This window comes from Chiloscyllium punctatum, chromosome 10 (assembly GCF_047496795.1).
Source record: "Chiloscyllium punctatum isolate Juve2018m chromosome 10, sChiPun1.3, whole genome shotgun sequence".
Taxonomy (NCBI): domain Eukaryota; kingdom Metazoa; phylum Chordata; class Chondrichthyes; order Orectolobiformes; family Hemiscylliidae; genus Chiloscyllium; species Chiloscyllium punctatum.
The window spans coordinates 52,100,099-52,125,776 of NC_092748.1; the positions used below are offsets into that span (position 1 = coordinate 52,100,099).

The 25,678-nt window shown below is 39.1% G+C and overlaps 1 protein-coding gene across 3 annotated transcripts in view; it reads right to left on the bottom strand.

The window, feature by feature from the left end:
• Nucleotides 1–622: 622 nt before the first annotated feature.
• The window catches only part of osbpl6 (oxysterol binding protein-like 6), a 170,288-nt gene continuing 145,232 nt past the window's right edge, over nucleotides 623–25,678 (bottom strand). For 2 of the 3 annotated variants that reach the window (XM_072579124.1, XM_072579125.1), the window contains exons 16-23: nucleotides 24,741–24,804; nucleotides 19,687–19,765; nucleotides 13,327–13,471; nucleotides 12,465–12,609; nucleotides 8,306–8,432; nucleotides 5,515–5,637; nucleotides 5,276–5,380; nucleotides 623–1,006 (exon numbers count right to left, since the gene is read on the bottom strand). In XM_072579124.1, coding sequence (XP_072435225.1) covers nucleotides 1,000–1,006; nucleotides 5,276–5,380; nucleotides 5,515–5,637; nucleotides 8,306–8,432; nucleotides 12,465–12,609; nucleotides 13,327–13,471; nucleotides 19,687–19,765; nucleotides 24,741–24,804 — 795 coding nt within the window. In that variant the 3' untranslated portion in view covers nucleotides 623–999. Of the gene's footprint in view, nucleotides 1,007–1,081; nucleotides 5,381–5,514; nucleotides 5,638–8,305; nucleotides 8,433–12,464; nucleotides 12,610–13,326; nucleotides 13,472–19,686; nucleotides 19,766–24,740; nucleotides 24,805–25,678 lie in introns of those variants that run through there. The other variant, XM_072579126.1, reaches the window with a different exon arrangement.

Consider the following 25,678-nt stretch of genomic DNA (forward strand, 5'->3'; position numbering starts at 1 on the left):
AAGAGCTGAATAAAGGTATTGTGTAAAAATCTGTCTTCATTTTACTTGTAAACCATGGTCCAAACGTTTGGCCAGTGTCTATCAGTAGGTTAAAAAAAAAAGTACTGTCTGCCTTATTGTATAGGCAAGTTATACTGGTGTTTGGTTGCTGAATTCCTTGCAGGACCTGATTTGATTTTTGAACCCTAAGCAGTTCCCTTGTTGCATGCTAAACTTGCATAGTGCAATTTGGTGTGAACTGGTAGAAAGGCATCATCAGATTTGTTACCAATAACAAATGATCACAAACATCACAACTATTGGATGTTTCTAAATGTACTGATATGTTGCAGATCACTTGAAATTATTTTTAAACACTTTAGTTTAATATTTTAACATCTTGACCATCTGTAAATGGACTTTATAACTCAGCCATATTGCCTCATCCCAGGCTATCAATTTATACCAGATGTTGTAATGTATTGATGTTGAGTACATTGAAATTGTTTATTTCATACATGTATTGAAAAATTTACATTACCTTTCATATAAAAAAATCTGCATAATTTGTTGGCTTGCAGATTTGTAATTTATGGAAAGGAGAGCTAAAGCGTAAATAGACAATTACCTTTTTGCTTTTACTGGATTTTACATCATACACACAGAAGTAGTTAAAAAAAATCTATTAAGCACTTCAAAATTTCAATCATTTAATGTACAATGAGATTAGGAGTTTAATATCAGTTTGACAACTCCTATGTCAAATAAAGCTTCGTGTCCTTTAACATTGTAATATTACAATGTTTATTCCATGTAGCAGATAATAGATACTGATACAAATTTAAAGCTTGCATATTAATACAGAATTTTCTCTACATCATTTGAGCCTTGTTATAATGGTTTAGAATTTTTTAAAAATTCATTCATAGGATGAGGGCATCAATGGCTTGGCAGCATTTCTTGTCCACTTCTCATTGTCCGGGGGCAATTAAGTCGACCCAGATTGGTGTGGGTCAGAAGTCACAGACTAGAAGTTGGGATATAATTGAAAATGGAAATCAGATTTAAAAACTGGAATTTTAGCCATGACAACCTGGTTTATATAATAAAATTGAGTTGCTTTTACTAGTTATAGCACCAGAAACCAATGAATAGAATACATTTACATGCAAGTTGATTGTTAATAATTGGGGATGGGGAATATTAAATTCAGAATTGAAAGTACCTTTATAATTGCATTTCATTAAATAATTAGTGTATATATACTATTACTCATGTCAATGAAGAAACTAATTTATGATTCAAAAGAACCTGAAGGGACAAAGACTTAAGCAAGCTTAAATCATATGGTTTCATCTTAAAGGATCAAATTTGTTCTTGCCTTTTTGCATGCAAAATTTAAGAACTGTTTAGGAGATATGGTTATAGGAACTGATATGCTTTTTAAAAAACTTGTTGGTTAGATGAAGTAAAAATTTACCTCTAAGTAAAAGCAATCCAGGTGGTGCCATACAGTTTTATTAGAACAAGCACAGATAGCAGCAGTGTACAGAATCAGTATGTATATGCATTAATTAACAATTGCACTTCTTCAGGACCCTTTTTTCAAAATGCACTTCAGTAACCTATTGAAGCATCACTGCCAGGTTTAGCACTAGTCAGTTCATTCAGTCTTCCATGACACTACAGACCTTTTGGTAAGGCATTTGTAACATTCATTGGCAGGCTAATTTAAACTTGCACATGCAACTTAATTTACATTGCAACATACACTGCAGTGGCGTTCCCTCTAAACAAACATATATTAAAATCTATCATCTATTTAAGTCAGGCACAGCCTGAAAATACATAAAAGTAGACACCTGTTGAAATATATAATACAGGTACAAAGCAGTTACTTTGTTCTGCAAAGCCCAGTGCTTCAGTACGAAAGAGGTTTTTCAACTGAGGGAGAACACAAATTGATTGAATAATGGGAAGGATGGAATAAGTGTGTGTGTGGAACATCTAAGTATACCACATAAGTATGGATATGCAGTGATCACCTTAGGCATCCATCTCCTTATACAGATAGCCAAATCTAGTGAATTGCAGTTTTCTTTTCAAGGAAATGCATTCTTTCAGACATTGTTACCCAGCTGTTTTGGGGCAAAGACTACTTCAAGTTAAAAGGGGATTTTGCCCTTTGAAATGAGATCTTTAGAAAATCTATTTAATGAAAAATAGTTTCTAAATAAGAAAACAGCAATTCTTAAAATCCAATACAGTAAATTGATATCTCTAATTTTGGCCTAAGGATACTGTTTGAATAAATTTAATTTTTCAGCAATTGGACCTTAAGGCACTCGAGTAGAAGTACTGATCAAAGATATTAATAGCCACGAAAGAAACAAACAATGGATCCGCTAGAGTAATTAATGTTAAATGTTTACAACTGATACAATCTTTTGACAGATTAATGATTTAAATAATTTTAATGGCAACATACTAAAAAAGCTTAACAGATGGTACAATTAAACACTGAGAATGTTGGATAATTTCAACACAACAGTAATATTAATAATCAATTTACCTTACTGTTTAATATTAATGCTAGTTTTCAGAATATTAAAAAGTCTTACTATGGAAGTATATCAGTAAAACCTCGTATTTACATTTTTAATTACACATCTACTTACGACAAGATGCATTTATTTTAATACATCTAACATGATCTACTGAAATATATACAGATATGATAAAGTAAACAATTAATTTTTAGTGCAATGTCTTTCTTGTTTTATGACAGGAAACTTTAGAAATTTTAACCAGTATTTTTCTTCAAATGCACTTCAAGGTTTTCTGATTCTTTTTAGTTATCAATCTCTGAACCCAGCTGTTCACATCAGTAAAGTGTGATTTTCAAATTTTTTAATTAAACGAATATGGTAACAATTACACATCCATAACTAAACTACAAAGAATTAAGACTTCCATTCATTCAGCATTCTTTTAAAATGGTAAAGAATCAAAGAGCCAAAAACTGAGAGCACACAAATTTGTCTAAATGCTTCATTCTAACTTTGTTTTAAAAATAATGAATGATTTCAATTATTAATTGTTGCTAAGTGGGAATAAATGGTAAAGTACAAAATAGTGTAGAATTAACTAATCATGAAACTTTTGAGACCAAGGTATCTCTTCCAAATGGCTGTAAAACAAAGCTAGGAGCATTACTTATTGAATTGCAATAAACTGCACTTAACCAGTTTAGATATACAATCTAGTACATTAACTAGAAATAGATAGTGCTTGCGTTTGTACCAATCTTTATTCCTTTTGTCAACTTTTTTCTTCGGGAAGTGTTTTTTTTCTAGAATCTAAACATATGCTTACAGTATGAATTTGTATTATTCTGCCATATTTAGATTAAATGTATTGTTCATTACTGAGTCAAATACAAAAGTATCATCTTGTGCAATTTTGGTGCATTTTAAAATTGATAGGCCCATGTTCATAAATTTTTTATGTAATGCAATAGAAAACTTGTTTTGTGGGCAGCTGAGCTATAAAATGTCTATTTTACATATTTTGATACATGTTACAGCTTGCTATGATTGACTGAAGGTATTTAGACTGATAGTATGATGGGGATTGAGAATTTAACTCTAATGATAATGGCCAAACCACAAACAAATAAATAAAAATCAGAACCCATTTAAACAAAATGAAAATACTTGTGGTTGGAAGAATACATTCAGCTTGAGTATAATTGTCCTAAAATTTAAATACTACTATTTTGAACAATCTGTGCGTTCAGTGGTGCACTATTAATTCAATTAATGGTTTTCTAATGAGTAAACTAACCAGGGAATGGCTTGGCTGCTTTCTATATCTTCCCTTTTTCAATTTCCATTATCAATAAGTTCTAACAACACATTTCTGTTTTAAAAACAGAACTGTGGATGCTGGAAAGCAGAAACAAAAACAAACCTGGCAGTATCTGTGGAGAGAAATCAGAGTTAACATTTCTGATTTGGTGACCCTTCCTCAGAACAGGTGTCTGTTGCATTATATCATACTTGTGAGAGAGAGGGCCAACACATGTCTTAGGTACTTAACAGTATTTTGAGTTTAATTTTAGCATTGCAGAGCTTCTCAACATGTGGTTGCAAGTTGCAATTTTGCGGTAATGATTTGCGACAGCAATGGCTGACCCAATCCTGCGGTGACCCTTCCATGAACAGTAGTTTAAGATTTGAAGTGGGCCACAGTGGGGAAAATTTTGGAATGCACTGGTCTGTGGTGTTAAAAAATTTTGCTTGTTAGCATAACAGTTTGTTTGTACCTGTAAGACTGATAAAGTATGTGTAACGTTTCACATCAGTATAAACCTTACTGGTAAATTGTAGAATCACTAGATTGTTCATCAAGTCCTTCCAAACAGCATCCCATCCAGAGACACACCCCTATCCTGACCCTATAACCCTACATTTCCCATGGCTAATCCACCTAGTCTGCACATCCCTGGATATTGTGGACAATATAGCAAGGTCAGTCCACCTAAACTGCACACCTTTGGGCTGTGTGAAGAAACCTATGCAGACGCAGGGAGAATGTGCAAACTGTATACCGTCATCCAGCCAAGGATGGAATTGCATTCGGCACCCTGTTGCTGTGAGGCAGCAGTGCTAACCACTGAGCCAATTAGTAGATATTATATAGACTTTAAAATTGTGACACAGAACGCAAATGGCAAGCCAACTGAAGACAAAGCCTAATGTAATGATGGAACAAGCTTATGTATGCTGAATGAGACTGCACATGAGTGAATTTCAATCTAATTGTTTTGTACTCTAGGCACATTAATCTTTAGTATGACATATTTATAGTATTTAAAAACAGTTAGCTTCATGTAGATTTCCAGAATAAAAACCATGTTGCTAAAAGTACTTATTTTTAAGGCATGTAAATGGATGATGAAACATTTTAGCAAAAAGCTATGGTAAGTATTAATGCTTCATTAAGATTATAGTTTCATAAATATGTGACTGTCAAACAGCCATCCTTATTCTTGTGCATTCACTTTAAATTACACTTTTGGTTTACCAAAAATTCACAGCTTTAGTGGAAAAGAATTTTCTAAACCAGTTTGGGTCATGGAGTATTTTTATAATTGTGTCTGTAATTAAACAGACGTACCTAGCTTATGACCAGCAAAACCATAAGAACACAGTAAGATTTATAATAGCTATAATAACTTATGCATAGTTAATTTATTTGTGAAGACTGTCATTTTTATTTCACTTTTCATTACCAGAGTGCTATGTTTTCTAATTTACTAAACCCTGGATCCTTCCGCAGTTCCCAGTAGGTCCCATTGCTCATCCAGGATTCTCTTTGATTACTGTCAAGAACTTTCCTGCAAAAAAGGTAACTTTTATTAAAATTATCTGCAGTTGCAAAATCTTCTGTATATAAAATAACTAATTTTGATTCTTCTTGAAGTACAACAGAATGCACCTGAAGACTAACACCATAACAGTCAGCACTCACTTAAAAAATCGGGGTTGATAAGTTGAATTGCTTTCTTCCATTAATCTTCTCCGTTCTCTTTGTAATTCCTCTATCCTACGCTTCTCAGCTGCAGCTGATTCAATATTTCCTTCTTCCAGGAATCTGATGAGAAAGGTATGAATTGTAATTTGAATGAGAAAAATATGATTTTATCCCAAAAATAAAATTCAGTGAAAAATTCATTTCAGCAACTGTCTCTGGGGCTAAGCTGACCACCTATATGTATTACAAATGAGAATCCCCCAATTACCTTGATTATACATCCTCTCACCCCATAACCACATTAATGCCACCTTCCAGAGTAGGGCCTCAGAAATGTTCACCTTTTTCCTCAGCCAAGGATTTGCTATAGGCTGTGGGGAACTATTTCCCACACTGCTGTCCTCACCTGTTCCCTTCCACAACAATGACTGGGTCCACCCGGTTGTCACTTTGCGCCCCATTAACAACTACATCTAAATGATTATAAGCCACCAGTTCTGTTGCCATTACCAGAGACACACATTTCCCTCCCCTCCCTTGTCAGCATTCCACAGGTTCTGTTCCCTCCACAACATCCTGGTCCACTCCTCCACTTCCCACAGAATTGCAGAATGTACAATATTTGTCCATTTGCCACCTCCCTCCTCTCTAAGATTCCAGACACACCTTCCTGGTAAAACAGTGATTTAACCTGCTCTTTATTCAATCTAATCTACTGTATTTGCTACTCAGTACTGTCTCTTCTACACTGGGGAGATGAAACATATCTTGAGTGCCTGCTTTGTTGAAAGCCTATGCTCTGTTCATTAAAATTTGACCCCAAACTTCCAGTTCCCTGCCACTTCAACACACCACTGTGATCCCATGCCAATGATTGTCTCTGGCCTGCTGCAGTACTGGCAAAGTTCATACAGGCTGGAGGAACAACACATCTCTGCCCAGATACCTTGTAATGTTGAGTTTTAACAATTTCAGCATTAAGTAACACCTCTTGCCAACCATTTTCAATTCTGACAGATTGGGATTGCTTTCCTTAGAGCAGACATGATTGAAATATATAAAAGGAAGGGAATAGATGGGGTAGACAAGGAAAAAAAAATCCCTTCGGTGTACGGATCAATGACTTAAAGCTGATAAAGACAGAAACCCTCAACATTTAAGATGTGGACTTGCAATGCCAAGGCATACAAGGCTATCAGCCAGGGGTAGAAAATGGGACTAAAATACTTAGGTTGTTGGTTTTGACTAGTGCAGATATAATGGGCTAAGGGCTTTTTTATGTGCTAGAAATCTGCATGACTAATTCTGCTACTGGTTGGTGCATTTCCACAATTCCTTGAAGAGAGCTATAGGAAAATATTTTTAAAAATTGACCAATTCAAAAGTTTGATCATGATGGAACCCTTCATGACCATGTTTCTACATCCCTTACCAAACGTAACATATTGTCTTGAATTTACCAGACATTCCTGCGTATCAGTTACAGTCATAGAGATGTACAGCACAGAAACAGACCCTTTGGTCCAAATGACCAGATATCCTAACCTATTTCATTCCCATTTGCCAGAACGTGGCTCATATCCCTCCAAACTCTTCCTATTCATATACCGATCTATACGCCCATTTAATATTGTAATTGTACCAGCTTCCACTACTTCCTCTGGCAGCTCATTCCAGACACGCACCACCCTCTGCATGAAAACGTTGCTCCTTAAGGTCCTTTTCAATTTTTCCTCGCTAACCCTAAACTTGTGCCCTTTAGTTCTTGACTCTCCCACACCAAGGAAAAGAGCTTGTCTATTTATCCTATCCATGCCCCTCATTATTTTATAAACCTCTAAGGTCATTCCTTGCCTGAAGCAATTATCATTTCTGTTAGGAATATGCCTATTACATCTAAACTCCAACTGGGGAAAAAAAAACTTCTCAGCATCTATACTATCTGGAATTTTATATGTTTCAAAGAGATAACAACTACTCTTCTAAATTCCAGAAATTATAGGCTCAATCTCTTTGAACAGGACAACCCTCAACATTCCAATCAATCCAATGAACTTTTATTTCATCCTTGGGTACACAACCCTGGCAAAATTCACTTCAATTGTGAGTGAGTTACCAACTCTCTACCATCTTCCCCACTACATGTGGGTCTGTTCTGACTTTTGTGACTTCCAACAGCATTTAGTTTTATATCAGAGAATTTGTATAAATTACACTTGGTTCCTTCATCTAGGTCCTTAATATAGACTTAATTCAGACATGGGATGTGGGCATTGCTGACTCGCCAGTATTTATTGCCCATCCTTAGTTGCCCTTGAGCTGCAAACTGTGTAGACCCTGCACTGATCTTTCCTGCACCCGACTGGAATTTTTTTTGTTCTTCAGCCAAACCTCTACCCTTGTTAATATATTAACCCCAACCTTTCCTGTATTTAATTAAAAAATGTCTTCTGAAGTTCCAGTGTACAACATTTGTTTTACTTCATCTACCCTGCTAGTTACACCCTCAAAGATTTGTCAACCATGATTTCCCTTAAAAGCATATAGGCTGCCTCATTATTTTCTAAATATACTGTTGCTTTATAGTAGTTCCCAGTATTTTTGTGACAACTGATGTCAGATGTTTAACCAGTTCTTTGCCACTCAAGAAAGAGGAGAGTAAAGGAGCAATGTTAGAATTGTTATTTTCCAGTAAACCGGGACCATTCCAGAATTTGGGAGCTATTGATTAGCACTTACGGATTCTAATATTTCTTGCTCTAAAGGGGGAATATTTAACCATTTGTACCTCTGATCTGGTCTAAATCTGGCATCTGTTGATGGGAGGAACTCTTTCAACACTGGATCCAATTCATTCAGCTCAATAGCAAATCTTGTAAATCCATAATACATGTCACTGTCTGTTGGCATAGAGCCTGTGGAGTTAAGAGATGCACATTATCTCATCATCATTGTCATGGAAATACACAGCAATTACACTACCTTCACTGGAAGTAAATTACTGAAGTCAATCCTCTTCAGTTGCCTGCTGCACAGCATTAGATAGACCATAATAACATCAAACACAAATTAAGCAGCTTTAAGGTTTTGGTATTCAATTGTTAGTGGTTGTGTAATTTATTTTAGCAAACAATGCAAAACATTGTGTAACCATAATGCTTTCAAAATGTCCATACTTCGGTACATATTTTGATTTTTAGATTACTAACACAATGGAAGTCATTCATGAGGTTAGATTAAGCTGACAAACTATTAAGCATATGTTGAACAAAATGAACATTAATGCAGAAGCAGCTAAAATTATTCAGTTCATGAGGGAATACACTACCAATGTACTGTTATGACACTTCGGTTTGTCATTGTAACTTCTGTTAAGGATACAATTTATAGCATGCAAACCATCATTGGCCAATTTTAGTTTCAAAAATACGGCTAACTTTGGATAGTTTAGACCGAGGCATGACTAAACTCAGCTGCCAACTTTTTTGGAGAGAATCCCTTACTCATATTTAATTGTACGGTACAGGCCGTTCTGCTCTCATGCGACTGCACACCCATGTTATAAAACAATCGGGTGGTAGAAGATCACCAAAGAAAATTGCTAACCCATTTAGTAGAAAGGTTGCGTTATCTAAATATAGTTCATAATTTGTTCATCGTGTTATGCCAGAATGACCTGGTCTGTGAATGTGATGCACTGTCTTATGAAATTGGTCTCCAAACAGGTCAAGAGAGTTCTGATGGAACCACCCCATTCTTGGTCTTTTAAAAACATATTTGATAAATGTGGGTGTGAGAGATCAAGTGAAGGGTGAAGGCTCAAGGATGACATTTCCAACAGGAGGCTGTGACCCTGAAGTGGCTATTATCACCCATTGCCAGTTGCCCTTGGACTTGTAAATTGCTGAGGCCCTGCACTGATCTTTGCTGCAGCCCACTGTAATTTTCTCTTCTTTGGCCAATGCTCTAACCATGCTAACATATTACCCCCAATGCATTTTTTATTTTAAATTCAATTCAAAACTTTTACTCTACAAATGCCTTTAGAATATCAAAGTATACAACATCCATTTGCTTTACTTCATCTGCTCTGCTAATTACACCCTCAAGAAACTCTAATAGATTTATCAATTATGATTTCCCTTAAAAGCATATTGGCTGCTCATGATCTTCTAAATGCACAAGTTCTTTGTGCTTTCTAAAAAGTTCCCAGCGTTTTCCTGATGACTGATGTCAAGCTATCTAGGCTGGTGTTTAAATATTTTTGGGTGGGGAGAGCTATATCACATGAATAGACCACGATGAATACCCTGATGAAGGGCTTTTGCCTGAAACGTCGATTTCGAAGCTACTTGGATGCTGCATGAACTGCTGTGCTCTTCCAGCACCACTAATCCAGAATCTGGTTTCCAGCATCTGCAGTCATTGTTTTTACCACGATGAATACCCTGGCAGCCAGGCTTGAGGCCTAGAGGGAAGAACTGGTCAGTGGGAACAGAGGGATCTGGAATAAGACCCTGCTTTCACCTGCATGTCAACTCCTTTCCATGCTTTCCATACAGGGGTCTCCTTGTATGGTCTCAGCAAATCCATCCCACTCACTCACACCTGGGGCTCCAACACCAAACCTCTACGAGGCCAAAGTGCAACACTGCTCCCTGACTGGCCAGTGGCACCAACAGGTGGGAAATCCATTAGGATTTTGGAAGAACACTTTCACAGGAGCTATGAAGTTTGATGGTGGGAAAATGTCTCTATTTGGGATTTAATTCAGTTGGGCCTCCTGAAAATGGTGTTGGTAAGGATGCCATGGGTTTTTCTGCCTTGAACATGCCTCCGGCCATGACCATTAAGTTCCATATATCATTTATCCTTCCTACTCTATAAAGTTTGAAAATGTAGAAGATCATAAAGTTTAGGAACAATCAGAGTAGTGTAAGAAATAGGTGCAAGAATAGGCCATGTGGCCCTCAAGCTTTCTTTGCAATTCAACCTAACTTCCTGTCCACTACCTATATCACTTCAGTTCCTGACAACTCAATAATCTCTCAATCTCTGAGTTGAATAAATGTAATGATGGAAGACTCTAAATTATCAACATCTTTAGATTTAGGCTGTGCTTTGATGTTCTATTTTCCCAGCTGAGGGAAACAACCTGTCAGTGTCTATCTTGCCAAGTACCTTTGGAATCGCCATCAATTATTCTAAACTCCTAGAGTGTAGGATCAATTTACTCAGCTTCTCATTACAGAGCAACCTTCTCACCTCAGGTACTAATTTTGTGAACCTTTGCTCGACTGTCTTTCCAATGGCAAGTACATCTTTCTTTAAATATGAAGCCAAGACAGCACACCAGGAAGGCACAAGTGTTTATTTCTGGGTGTGCCAAACTCTTTTCTGGCCAAAACAATGAAGTTGTAGCCAGGCAGGAACATATTAATAAACAAAACTACAGTTCCCATCTCTGACTTATTACTACAGTGTATGCAGTTGGCTTACAGCTACGGCTGCAATTTCAATTTTCTCACATTCTACCAAAACGTTCGGTGATACAGCTTACAATTCCTTACTAATATTGTATGCTTTGCAGATGAATTTTTTCACACAATGAAAAGCATTAAAACAAAGATGTCTATAATCATGGATTCAACAACTTTCCATTCCCACAAACATGCGTAGACACTCCTCTCCCACACCCCAATGAACCTAGGGATGATGATTTAGAGAACAGAAGTTGTACCATGTTGCGCACAAAGAAGTGAGAGCAAGTGAAACCCCTACAAGGGGATAATAGTGGGAGGAGGATACTCTGACAGGGACTCAGACACTTTCGGCACTGCTGGGAGTAGACGGTACAGTTTGCTGTTAGATTTTATTGAATTTGCATTAAACAGCATTGCTGCCAACTTACCACAAATAATCACGAAGGAAAGCAAACTAGTACATGTAAAATTGTCTAAGATTTTAAACTTCATTGACTTCTCAAAGTGGAGTGGCCTATAACTGGGATACTGCTAAAAGTATTCCAGAGGCCATATAATCATATTCACTTATTCCAAAAGTTGTGAGCAATTTAACTTAACCAATCTGGGCCAAGCAGGAAGGATTTGGATTAGATACTTATTTCAAACATAACCCCCAGTTTTATACAGTATTGACTTTAATTGGATGGTTAAAGTCCAGGTGGAAAATGGAAGATGAAGCTTTAACTGCATGGTATCCAATGAGAACCTGCCCTATTCACTTTGGTTGTGCAAGGTTAAGGTTATTCCCGATAGTCACAGACATCTACAGGGAATTAAAAAAGCCCTTCAGCCCATCAAATCTGCCAGTCAAAAACTACTAACTAACTATTCTAATCCTATTTTCCAGCTTTTGGTCCATAGCCTCAAATACCTTGGCATCATGAGCGTCAATCTAAATACTTAAAATTTTACGAGGGTTTCTGCACCCTTACAGGTAGAGAGTTCCAGATTCCTACCTGTTCCCTCACATTCTCTCTAAAGCTTCTGCCCCTTATCTTAAATTTGTGCCCCCAGTCATTGATCCATCCACCAAGGGAAAAAGATTCTACCCTGTTTATGCCTCCATAATTTTGTACATCTCAATCATGTTCCCTTCTCAATCTGCTCTGCTCCAAGAAAAATTAACCTATTTGATATTCTGTATATCCTTCCAGTTTTATTACCAAATTTACTTTTAAACAAAACACACTTGTCAAATATAAAATTCAATCAGTTGTTGCTGTAAATTCAATAGATTGAAATTACAATGGAAAATGTGAATACTAAGAAACCAGCAAAACCGAAATTGCTCGTCTTAAAAAATAGGATGTGTTGCATTGTTGCTGTAAATGATGGTCCCTTGCCAACACAGATTTAATCAATTCACACACTACATATTGAACTTAAGAATTTGCCTAGTGGTAAATCTGACAATGTATTCACCTGGTCTCCACATGCACTTGGCAGAGGGTGCAACTCCACAGTACAGCCCTTCGTGCCACTTGCCAAACAGCCGACGTACAACCTTCCCTTCCTGATCCATCACAAGTCCTTGGACTTCATTTACATTTGAGCTCCAGTAACTTCCCTTTGCACATAAAAGGAAGAAATATGATTATAATGATAACCAAATGCTGATCTGATAGTCTTTACATATTAGGATTGAAATAAAGCAACTTTGTTCTCTTACTACTGCATATTTTGCCATCACAAGGCAATGGGAAGAATAATTACACTTATGTTACAGTTAATGGTGCTCAATAAGTGCCAATTATCCCAATGTTAATACACTCTCCTTAAGCAGACTACAAGTTCGATTTTAAAAATCTGGTCCTGAGTTTTATAAATAAATGGGAAAACATGTGAAACAAGCTGGAAGACATAAGCAAAATACAGCAGATGCTGGCGATCTGATAAAAAAGCTGCAAGAAAAAGCATCAAGGTTCTACCATTATACAGTGTTTATGCTTCAGTAGTTAACTTTATTTACTCCTCTTTAATTATTTTCCAATAGTGCTTTCTTAACATACAGAATATGCCACATTAGAACAGTGGTGAGTGGATAACAAAATAGCCTTCAACTATGTTTAGATCAAGCAAACTACTTTTAAAAATATAAAACAAAACTGCACCAGATAATTATATAAATTTAATGTTAGTATATAATATAACTAAATTGAATAGTCATGCTTAAAAGGTACTTTTGACTAACATTTTCACAGGCAAGGTCAATAGAATGACAATTCCTTTTTGCAAATGACTAAGAATAGCCTTTTTATAATAATGCAAATTTATCTGTCTTTACCTTAATAAAAGTCAGTTTACAAATGCACACATTGTTCTTTGTGTTACTAATGGTGATTTCTCCATAGTGTTCTATCCAACGACGTCCACTCAGGATGTTGTGTATGCAGGTGGTAACTTTGTTCCATTCAAAATGATCTCCATATCTAAAATTTAAAGTCATTATTCTGCAATGAGACTGCTAATTTAGATGGTAGCAAGTGCAGTAGATGTGATCTATTTGGACTTCAGTAAGGCGTTCGACAAAGTTCCCCATGGGAGACTGATTAGCAAGGTTAGATCTCACGGAATACAGGGAGAACTAGCCATTTGGATAAAAAACTGGCTCAAAGGTAGAAGACAGAGGGTGATGGTGGAGGGTTGGTTTTCAGACTGGAGGCTGGTGACCAGTGGAGTACCACAAGCATCAATGCTGGGTCCTCTACTTTTTGTCATTTACATAAATGATTTGGATGCGAGCGTAAGAGGTACAGTTAGTAAGTTTGCAGATGACTTCAAAATTAGAGGTGTAGTGGACAGTGAAGAGGGTTACCTCAGATTACAACAGGATCTGGACCAGATGGGCCAATGGGCTGAGGAGTGGCAGATGGAGTTTAATTCAGATAAACGCGAGGTGCTGCATTTTGGGAAAGCAAATCTTAGCAGGACTTATACACTTAATGGTAATGTCCTAGGGAGTGTTGCTGAACAAAGAGACCTTGGAGTACAGGTTCATAGCTCCTTGAAAGTGGAGTCACAGGTAGATAGGATAGTGAAGGCAGCGTTTGGTATGCTTTCCTTTACTGGTCAGAGTATTGAATACAGGAGTTTCATGTTGCGGCTGTACAGGACATTGGTTAGGCCACTGTTGGAATGTTGCGTGCAATTCTGGTCTCCTTCCTATCGGAAAGACATTGTGAAACTTGAAAGGGTTCAGAAAAGATTTACAAGGATGTTGCCAGGGAGAGGCTGAACAGACTGGGGCTGTTTTCACTGCAGCATCGGAGGCTGAGGGCTGACCTTATAGAGGTTTACAAAATTATGAGGGGCATGGATAGGATAAATAGGCAAAGTCTTTTCCCTGGGGTCGGGGAGTCCAGAACTAGAGAGCATAGGTGTAGGGTGAGAGGGAAAAGATATAAAAGAGTCCTAAGGTGCAACTTTTTCACACAGAGGGTGGTACATGTATGGAATGAGCTGCCAGAGGAAATGGTGGAGGCTGGTACAATTGCAACTTTTATTAGGCATTGGGATGGGTATATGAAGAGGAAGGGTTTGGAGGGATATGGGCAGAGTGCTGGTAGGTGAGACTAGATTGGGTTGGGGTATCTGGTTGGCATGGACAGGCTGGACCGAAGGGTCTGTTCGCATGCTGTACATCTCTATGACTCTAAATGTAATTTAGATGCGATTTCCTAGTATTTCAAATAACTAAGGCGACGAAACAAATGGTACAAACCACAACAAGGGAGTACAAAACATTTGAGGGATATCAAAACCAACGTAAGCTTTTACAATTATACCAGGAAAAAGAAGCATGGTTAGAGGAAATGTGGGTTGCTGATAATGTCAGTGAAAATAAAACAAAAGGATAGACATGCTGAATAACAACTTTGCTTTAGCTACAATAAAGAAACAGATCAGGCCCTCCTCTTGCTATTTATTTGCTACTTTAATTTCTAAAGATCATTTTTGGAGTCCTCTTAATGCCACTGCCAGTGTCTTCACATACACGCTCTTTGCCCCATTTCTTTTATCACTGTCCCTTTGAACTTCCTGTAGTTAACCTAGTTGTCACTGTATTATACATAACATTTGACACAGGCCCCCTTTTTTCTGTTTTACTCCATCTGTTGATATCTAGATTTAGTTGCTCTACCAATCCACCTTGTGGGAAAATATTTCATTGTTCCTGAACCATTTCTTTAAAGAACAGCGCATTGCAACATCTCAATTTTGTTTGACAATCTTTCATTCCAACTTACAAGGTGCGTTCTGAACTCAATAAAATTCACCCTCCTCCAATTAAGTATAAGGTTGCTCCTTTTTTTTATATAGCTAATTTAAACTTTATGATGGTTACCTAAATATACAACGACTCACTTTTGATTGACTTGACCCAGTTCATTTCTCAGGATCACACACCTCTTATTATCAATGCAGATTAACATGCTCTTCAGAAATTCTTCCTCCTCGCTGGCCATTACACTATTGCTATCCCACTTTAAGGATAATAGGCTTTTCAGCCAGGGGAACGACCTCTCATTTTGGTTGTAACCTTTGTGAAAGGTTACATTTTATCTGGACTATTGTTAGAAGTGTAGTAATTCAATTATTTGATTTGAACAAAGAGAACTTGTAACTAGAAAAGAATGAGTGGGAAGGGAGAACTAAAATAAAAGGACTTTGTGCTGCACATTCTGAAATGGATGTAGAGTTGAGGAACTACTGGTCCATATTGGGATTAATTTTAACTGAAGTAAATTGTGTCCCTGTCGCACACAGTTTCAGAGTGTGGATGTGATCTCCTCTGTACCTCTTCCTTCTCAGAGATAGTTGTGCATTCCAGGAGGCAATTGATGGGTTATTTTGGGGAGGAAACAACACACCACCAACATACATAGAAAACCTTTCAGAACTGTACTTCAGAGGGAGCAACACATGTTGCTTTAGGAGACAGGTGACTCCACAGATCTCATTGAAGGCCTCCAGGCTCATGATAGGATGGTAGATGTGCTGTTACCTTTTAAAAAGCAAACATCTTCTGGTGCAAATTGAAGGCCAGAGTACAGTATGTAGTATAGATTGGCACAGGACAAATACATTGTTCCTATTGCCAGGATAATGGGCATGTATTGAGCTGAGCTTCTTGATTGTTCATGGTCCAACTGCATGTCAGTAAATGCTAGCCTTATGATTGTGTATCAAAATTGGGTTGGTGCAGTGTGATGTAAGGGTTTAGATTGTAGAAGTGTAAATTGGAAAAGGTCAGCTCCAAGCTTGAGGTTAGTTTAATCGTTCCTCAGAATTAGACTATGTATTTAACAGTTCAACTTTTTCCTGAGCAACCATTTTACTTAATTTAATCAGAACCATCCAAAGTCTCAAATTTAAACGAAGACTCTAGGAGGGATAATATTGGAAAGGTATTGCCTAAAGACATATTCAACATCCCCAGACAGTTCTTTTGGAGTATGCTCTGATGGGGATTCCACAGGTCCCTACGTACAGCTCCCATCTTTGCTACAATAAATACTCTCTCTGCACCTATCCCCATTTAACCAGCAAACCCATTGACAAAAGTGGGGCTGTGGTAGTCTGGAGGATGGACTTCTACGTCGCAGAGGCAGAACAACATCTCTCTGACACCATGTTCTACCTCCCCCTTGACTACGATCCCACCGTGACATATCAGGCAAAAATCACTTGCACTGTCTGTGACCTCACTGCCTCCAGTGATCTCCCATCTACCACCTCCAATCTCATAGTCCCCCGCCCCTGCACTGCCCAGTTCTACCAGCTCCCCAAGATCAACAAGCCCAACTACCCTGGCCGACCCATTGTCTCCGCTTTCTCCTGCTCCCACAAACGCATCCCGTCCCATCTTGACTCCATCCTCTCCCCGTTGGTCAAGACACTTCCCATCTACATCCGTGACACTCACCACGCCCTCCACCTCTTTAGTAACTTGCAGTTTCCTAGCTCCCAGCTCTTTAACTTTATTATGGGATGTGCAGTCCTTATACACGTTCATATCCCACAAGGATGGCCTTCAGGCCCTCGGCTTCTTCCTCTCCATCCAGTCTCCCTCCACCAATATCCTCCTTCACCTCACCCTTAACAACTTTCCTTTAACTCTTCCCATTTCTTCCAAATCCAGGGGGTGGTCATGGGCACTCAGATGTATCGAGCAATGCCGCCTCTTTGTTGGCTACATTGAACAGTCCCTCTTCAGTACCTACACAGGCACTGTGCCCCAACTCTTCCACCGTTACAATTGATGATTGCATCGGTGCAGTGTCCTGCACCCAGGTTGAACTGGAACAGTTCAACATCACCCACAATTCGCACCCCACCCTCAAATTCACTTGGTCCATTTCAGATACCTCCCTCCCCTTTCTTGACCTCTCCAGCAACAGTCTCCAGACGGATGTTTACTCAAACCCACAAACTCCCATAACTACCTGGACAACACCTCCTCCCACCCAGTATCCTGCAAAAACTCCATCCCATTCCTCCAATTTCTCCACCACAACTGCTTGGACAATGAGACATTCCACTCCCAGACGTCCACCTATTTTGAAGAAAGTGCTTTTCCTCCCTCTGTCATCCACACAACCCTCCACCGGACCTTTTCCATTCCCCACTTCACTGCTCTAAACCTCCCCACGCCCCCAAACACAAAGACAGGGTCCCCCTTGTCCTCAGCTACAATCCCACCAGTCTCCGCATCTAATGTATCATCCTCAAACACTTCCGTCAACTCCAACTAGACCCCACCACCAAGAACATCTTCCCCTCTCCACCCTCTCTGCCTTCCACAAGGACTGTTCCCTTCACCAATCAGTAGTTTGCACCATTCTCCCCAACCTCTAGATAGCTTCCCTGGCAACCACAGAAAATGCAAAACCTGCCAGCATGCCACCCCACCTCAGCTCCATCCAGGACCCCAAACAGTCCTTCCAAGTGAGACAGAGGCTCACCTGCCTCTCCTCCAATCTAGTTTCTGTATCAGGTGCCCCCGATGTGGTCTTCTCTACTTTGGGGACACCAAACATAAACTCAGGGCGTGTTTCGCTGAAGCATCTCAGCTGGGCCCGCAGGGGCTGACCTGACCTCCCAGGCATCACCTATTTTAATTCCCACTCCCATTCCGACGACCATCCTAGGCCTCCTCCATTGCCACACCAATCAGACCACAAATTGGAGGAACAACACCTCATTTTCAGACTGGGCAGCCTACAGCCTGGAGGACTCAACGTTGAGTTCTCCAATTTCAAATAACACCTCTTCCAATCCCCTGACAGCCCCTCCCCTCCATTCAATTCCTCTGACCTTCTCCTTCCAGCTACCAACCGGATTCATTCCTCCCATCTATCAACCAGGCCGTACCTTCTATACCTCACCAATCTGTACCCACTCCCTTTATCTGTAGTTCCCCTTGCACCCACCTGCAGTCCTGAAGAAAGGTTACACCAAAAATGTTGACTTCTCCACTTCCTGATGGCTGCCCGGTTTGCTTTTTTCTTCCAGCCTCTTGCTTGTCTACTTTGCAATAAGGACTCTGCCCCACTGCAGTGGACAATCTGCCCCATTATAACAACTGCCCTCATACCTGTGCAAAGCATTAAAATGTCCTCCTTTCTTATGTGCAGCAACAATCCGAAGAAAGCAATAAGCAGCTCATCACAGAACTTCCACAACCCTTGTCTTTGCATAACAAAGTCAGAAATACCTTTCCAATAGTACCAGGACAGGGGCTCATCTTGCTTCATAAAATTTGTTCAGAAGTAACTGATGAAGACATTCCCTTTATGTGTGTTGACCATGTTTGCGAACCTTATGATATATTGTCTTATTCCTTGACTGAATTCTCGATAGCATCCATACAGCAGATGCACAAGTGTGCCATTCACTTTCAGCAAGCCACTTAGGAAGTAACCTCAAGAAATCTCTACTGCTGTATTTGAGGTGGTGCTACAGAAATTGTTTACAAGCCATCTATTTCTTCCTGTCATACCCTGCTTATCTTTACTCTCAACAGTTACATTGTTGCTATTGCCTTGGCATTTCTCTTTAGGTTTCTAAACCTCCTTCCCCACCCGCCCCACAAACTCTCTGAGCTATGCATTGCTGCTCATTAATTTAGATCTCAGCTCCTGAAACTTGCTTCACTGCAGAACCTCATTGTTACTTATATCCATGTTGTTGATCGCTTCATGAACTGTAACAACCAAATCCTCCTCCTTCAAGGTCTTCTCCAATCACAACACTGACACTGGACAGGAAATGCCACAATTAGGATTCCCTGTCATGGCTGAAGAGAAGTTTCTAATCCCCCAGCTGTACTATACCCCTACCATTACTACCTTCCTTTCTCCCCATCCATTGTACATGACCAGTGTCCATCCTCACTGCAGTACTCCAATAATATTAGACAGTAAAAGTTTTAAAAATATGACTATTCTATAACAAAATAGATTAATGGTGAAGTACATTGAATGCTCTCAGGTTGAAATTCTCTGAAAAGTACTCAATAAACTTACATTCTAACTTTATAGAGCATTGTAATATTGAGTGGACAACCAATAAACATTTTAAAGCAATTTGCTGTGTGTGTGCATGGTTAAACATTTAAACAAATAAAAAAAATTAAACTCACTTAGGTAGCATGACATTCACTCTTCCTATTGGGAGTATTTCCATTGATTTTCCCCAAAATTTATTCTTCCATCTGATATCTAAAAGAAAAGGAAAGTTTGACGATAATAAAAATTCAATAGATGCATTTTCTTATAGATACACATCATTGCATATTAAGATTTTCTTTGACTATATTTACATACAAAAACTTGGAAAGGTTGTAATGCTGTCACCACCGATTAGATTTTACAGTTCAAATAATGAGGTGGTGAATGGAACTTGCAATTATTTGTGCTTAAATGGTTCAGTAACTTCAGATAGAATGACGAGCTGTTAACTGACAATAACCAAACGTTGTCAGTTGTAGTACGGTTCCACCTTTAGCTTTGCAAAATTTGGCTTTTACTGTTTATCACTCAATGACATAAAGATGTGATATTGTCACACTACACGAAAACTAAACTTGCCTTCGAGTTAAATCTACAAATGCAACATATTAAGTGTAAGCCATCTTTTAACTATGTGATAATTGCATTGCAATCAACCTTCCTAACGCGGACAATTAAGAAGTAATACAAATAGTCATCTGGTAATATGAATCTTGAGTATTGGTGAATGAAAAGAATATTTTATTGAATCTTTTCACTTTGCCCTCATAAGATGTTCACAAGCATACCAATCCAAAGAAGGACATTTTATACAGTGTGAGAAGAGAGTGCTGACTGGTTATTAAGTGCACTCTGATTGTAGAAGCATTGCCATGGAGTATGTGCCAGTCAGATGGTGACTGATGATTAACTGCCAATATTTAAATTGAAACCAGGCACAATATGTGTATATCTTTCTGTCTGCATAATATGCTTGTGCGTGCCACATTGCAAGTCAAGCTGATGTTCTTAAATTGGTTGACTGTATAATTCTTGGCACAGTCAGGATAACTTAGCAAAATATTGTCCAGTTGCAGAATCATATCTAATGTTGGGACCTAGTTTGGGTTTTGAGAGCTGGTATAAACAGTCAGTACTTTGTCTATTATGAACAACTGAAGGAATATGCTGTTAGATATGAATTGCCAGTCTTTGCGTTGTACAACCTATATATGTAACATCAAACTGGCACTGAAATTCATATATCACAATACACATTTGAGTGGGAGGCAGAACATATTTTTGGCTCAATGACACCATCCTTAATTAAAGGACACCACTCATGTTGCTACTGCATAGGGGCACCACAAAACAGTTAGCTTCAGCTGTTGCTCAATTTTATTTTAAGATGCTTTACCGTTCCAGGGTAATCTGAAGCAGACGGAGTATGTCCGGCCAAATGCACAATATACAACTGAGAAATGATCAGGGCTGCCATTTTCTTACGGAATGGCTAGTATTTGCTCACCATCACTGGTCAATACACAATATACAGTCCATGCACTCTAAGACTGGTTTCGTCAGCAATCCTATAAACAGGGCTCGAGTCATCTGCTCCCCATGCAAAACTTGATATTGACATAGGCTAATCAAAGCCAATATCCACAAGTCCAAAGTATCAGTGGTATTTATGTTTGAGAGTTTTAATGAGTGGGGCGGGTAAGGGTAAGGGGTCTGGGGACAGAGCTGGAGGTATGCCGAGGGCATTGTCCACCCCTCAATTATGCACGTCAGAACAGATCAAGAGAATGCCCTGCCAACTGACAGGTGGCCTGTGCTAGTTTACAGGTTATTTTCTCACCTAGAACGGAGATAATTGCAGAAAACTGAGAACGGCAGATACTGGAAAATCTTCAGAACACTTCACTTCAAAAAAATGATCGTTGAACTTGAAACGCTAACTCTGGGTCTGTCTCCACAGATATTGTTAGACTTGCTGAATTTCTCCAGCAATTTCTGTTTTTGCTTGAGGTAAGTGCAATCCTGGTTGGGATAGGTTTTTAATTATTCCTTGTAATTTTGCATTCATTAATTTATCCCTTAAGGGCCGGAACTGGTGGCCGGGTGGCAAAGTATAGATTGAGCTTCCCATCCAGTACTGGTTGGAGACTAGAAGATAGAAGGACTCTGGGATTATTTAAGTTGCATTTCTGTCTATGGCCTTCCACAGCTGGGACTGAAAGATTTCACCCCAAGATCCTGGGAGATTTTTTCAAACAACTCTTTTAATCTGCAATGTCACTATTAATAAGCATGTTCTTGCACTCCCTTTCAAGTTTACCTTTTTTTATTGCCTTTCCTCATTATTTCTGTCAAAATGTGTTACTTCATACTTCTCTGCATTACATTTTATCTATCATATATCTGCTTATTCCACCAAGCACAAAGGATTCGAGTTACGGGTGACAAATAAAACATGCCATTTAAATACAATTTGAAGGCAAACTATGTTATATTTCTCGCCACTTTTAACCACGTTTATTTAAGCAGAGCCTTTTATATTTGTTACAGTGAAGTTTGGCAATGACAGATAGTTGAAAGTTGTTTTTTACCTTTGGGGGTTTTTGTTATCTCAAGTCTTGCCAAAAAAACTTCAAAGCCTAAGCAAATTAGTGGGTGCAAATGAAGAAAAGGGCCAGTTAGCTTATTGGGTAAGTTGCAGTGCAGAATGACAACAGGGATGTGAGGATCAATACTCATTTTAGCTGAGATTGTTAGAGGCCTAACATGCCGCACAGCAATGTCATGGCTTAAGCTGTGATTACTAACCTTTAGTCAACTGAGGCAAAGGGTGAAAACAAGGTATGCCTTGTACTTGTCATTCATTACAGCTATTAAGCTACCCAGATATTCTTTCTCTGAGAACACGCAAAATGCTGCCGAGAGAGTGGGGGGGGGCAGCAGCGTGCATCTTTCTTCCATCGTAATCAAATTCCTACATGTAGGTTTAGCTGTTAAAAAAGTGGAACTGCTGAAAGGAAAGAGCTATACTCCCTCTGCTGGACACTTGCAGTGTGCAAGTTGGGAAGAATCACTGGTCATTAGAAACAGGGACAAAGCAGAGCAAAATCATATACCATCTGAATTGTTCTCTTACAAATTTCTTTCGAAATTTTTTCACTGACAATATTAAACTCCTGCCGGTCACACCTCAGCACCTGTCCTTTACAGCAATTTAAAGCCTGGCTCACCAAGGGGCATGTCATCAAATATCTGATGATGGATTTATTAAAAGAAAAGGTCTTTCATCCAATGCTTTCAACAAAACAGAGCACTGTACTTCAGCAGAACAATCCAAATAAAAAGTGACCTGGAGAGAACTTGAGATTTCAGTAAAAGGAAAGAGACCAAGCAGCTACCAATCTGGAGGGATAGTTAACACCACACAGGCCACAATCAGTGAAGACTGGGGACAATATTTACTGGATTAATGGTGCTGGAAGAGCACAGCAGTTCAGGCAGCATCCAATGAGCAGCAAAATCGACGTTTCGGGCAAAAGCCTGATGAAGGGCATTTGCCTGAAACGTCGATTTCGCTGCTTGTTGGATGCTGCCTGAACTGCTGTGCTCTTCCAGCACCATTAATCCAGTATTTGCTTTCCAGCATCTGCAGTCATTGTTTTTACCTCTGGGGACAATATTTATCCTAACACTCAACACTGGAGTCCCCCACACATCACCTCCCCAGGGGTCCGCGCTCAGCCCCCTACTGTACTCACTGTATACCCATGACTGCGTCGCCAAATACCAGACTAATGCCATTTACAGGTTCGCTGACGGTCGGTCGAATCTCAGATGGTGACGAAACAGACTACAGGCGGGAGGCGGAACACCTGGAAAAATGGTGCACCGAGAACAACCTCAATGCCGGCAAAACCAAGGAAACTATTATTGACTTTTGACGGAATACTACTCATGCCCCCCTACACATTAACAGCACAGAGGTGGAACGAGTGGAGAGTGCCAAACTCCAGGGGGTGGTCATCCACAACAAGCTTTCTTGGAATCTTCATGTGGACCCACTGGTTACAAAGGCCCAACAGCTTCCTCAGGCAGCTGACGGCGAATACCTTTCCCAACTTTTATAAGTGTGCCATCAAGAGCATTCTGCCTGGATGTATCACCACCTGGTATGGCAACTGTACCATTCAAGATCGGAGACAGTTACAGAAAGTGGTGAACTCGGCCTGGACAATCACAAAGGCCAATCTCCTATCTATAGGATCCATCTACCAGGTCTGCTGTCAAGGAAAGGCCGCCAGCATTCTCAAAGATCCAGGTCAGGCATTATCTGAGGAGCAGGAAAATCGACGTTTCTGGTCAAAGCCCTTCATCAGGAATGAGGCTTCATTCCTGATGAAGGTCTTTTGGGTTGACATGTCGATTTTTCTGCTCCTCGGATGCTGCCTGACCTGCTGTACTTTTCCAGCACTACTCTAATCTTGACTCTAATCTCCAGCATCTCAGTACCCACTTTCACCTTCTCAAAGATCCATCCCACCCTGGCAATGTTTTTCTACAACCTTTACCATCGGGGAGAAGGCACAGAAGCCTGAACACACTGAACAGCTGGTTTCATAACTGTATCTACCCTACTGTTGTTAGAATACTGAATGGACTCTCAAACTCTTAACATTCGCCTGTACCTGTGTTTTTGTTTTTGCCGCTGTTTACCTATTATTTACTTATCTATGCTACTTAACTCTGTGATCTGCCTGTATTGCTCACAAGACAAAACTTGCACTGTGCTTTGGTACACTTAACAATAAATTCAATTCAATTCACCAAAATGATTTGTGGGATGTACCTATTTAGGTGACTTGCTTATGCCAAATACGTGATAAACAGCTATAAAACAACAAATCAAATTAATGCTCAATATTACAACTGTGCTCAAGATTCCATGAATATGACTACAGCAAATGTCACCAATAGTCATATGTTTTATCCCATTTTTATAAATCCATACAAATAAAAGTCGACAATTAAGAATTATTCAGATGAGTAAAAAAAGATATTTCCAGTGATCTAATGCCATAACATTTAGATGTCTTCACAAATACTCCACTAACTTCACACCAAAATCATCTCAGTGGGAAATTAAGACCAAATTTCTGTTTTAGGAAAGAATCGAGTAAGTGGATACCTTGCCAAAAGACAAATTTCTTTGATTCACAATGGCAGGCAGAGATCGGTGGATGGTGGCTGACCTATAAAATGAAAATATTGAAATGGTTATAAAAGTCAAAGGAGCATTTTGTTTGTACAATATATATTCTTTAAAGGAAATTAGTAGCAGTAAAGGTTCACAATTTGTTCATATCTACAGAAATGTGAAAGGCATAGAATGTGAGGAATGATGTAAACCATGAAAACTACCATTGTAAACTTGTTAGTAGTTGTGCAGCACTTCCACGGGGTTAGGTTAGTGACAGCAAATCAAGTTTACCTTGGATGTCTCCCTTGCAAATGTGCACATAGGAACACAGGAACAGGAGTAGGCTATTCAACCCATTCCAGCATTCAATGGGATCATGGGCTGATTTGTGACCTAACTCAGTATACCTGCCTTTCATCCATATCCCTTACTACCTTTGCGAAATAAAAATTAATCTATCTCAGATTTACAACTGACCTAGCATCAACAGGTAGGCACAATGATACATAAAGCATTTGGCATGCTTGTCTTCATTGCTTAGACCATTAAGTATAAACGTTGGGACATCATATTGAGATTGTAAAGGGCATTGGTGAGGTCACTTTTGGAGTACTGTGTATAGTTCTGGTTACACTACTATATTATTAAATTGGACAGGGTGCAGAAAAACATTTAATGAGGTGTTACTGTGACTGGAGTTATAAGGAGAGGCTGGATAAGCTGGAATTTCTTCACTGGAGCATCGGAGGTTGAGGGGTTTATAAAATCATAAGGGGAATGAATAAGGTGAATTGCAAAAGGTAATTTCCCTGGGGGTGGGGAGTTTAGAACTGGAGAGCATATCTTTATGGCAAGAGGAGAAAGATATAAAAGGGACCTGAGGGGCAATGTTTTCCACACAGAGGGTGGAATGAACTCCCAGAGAA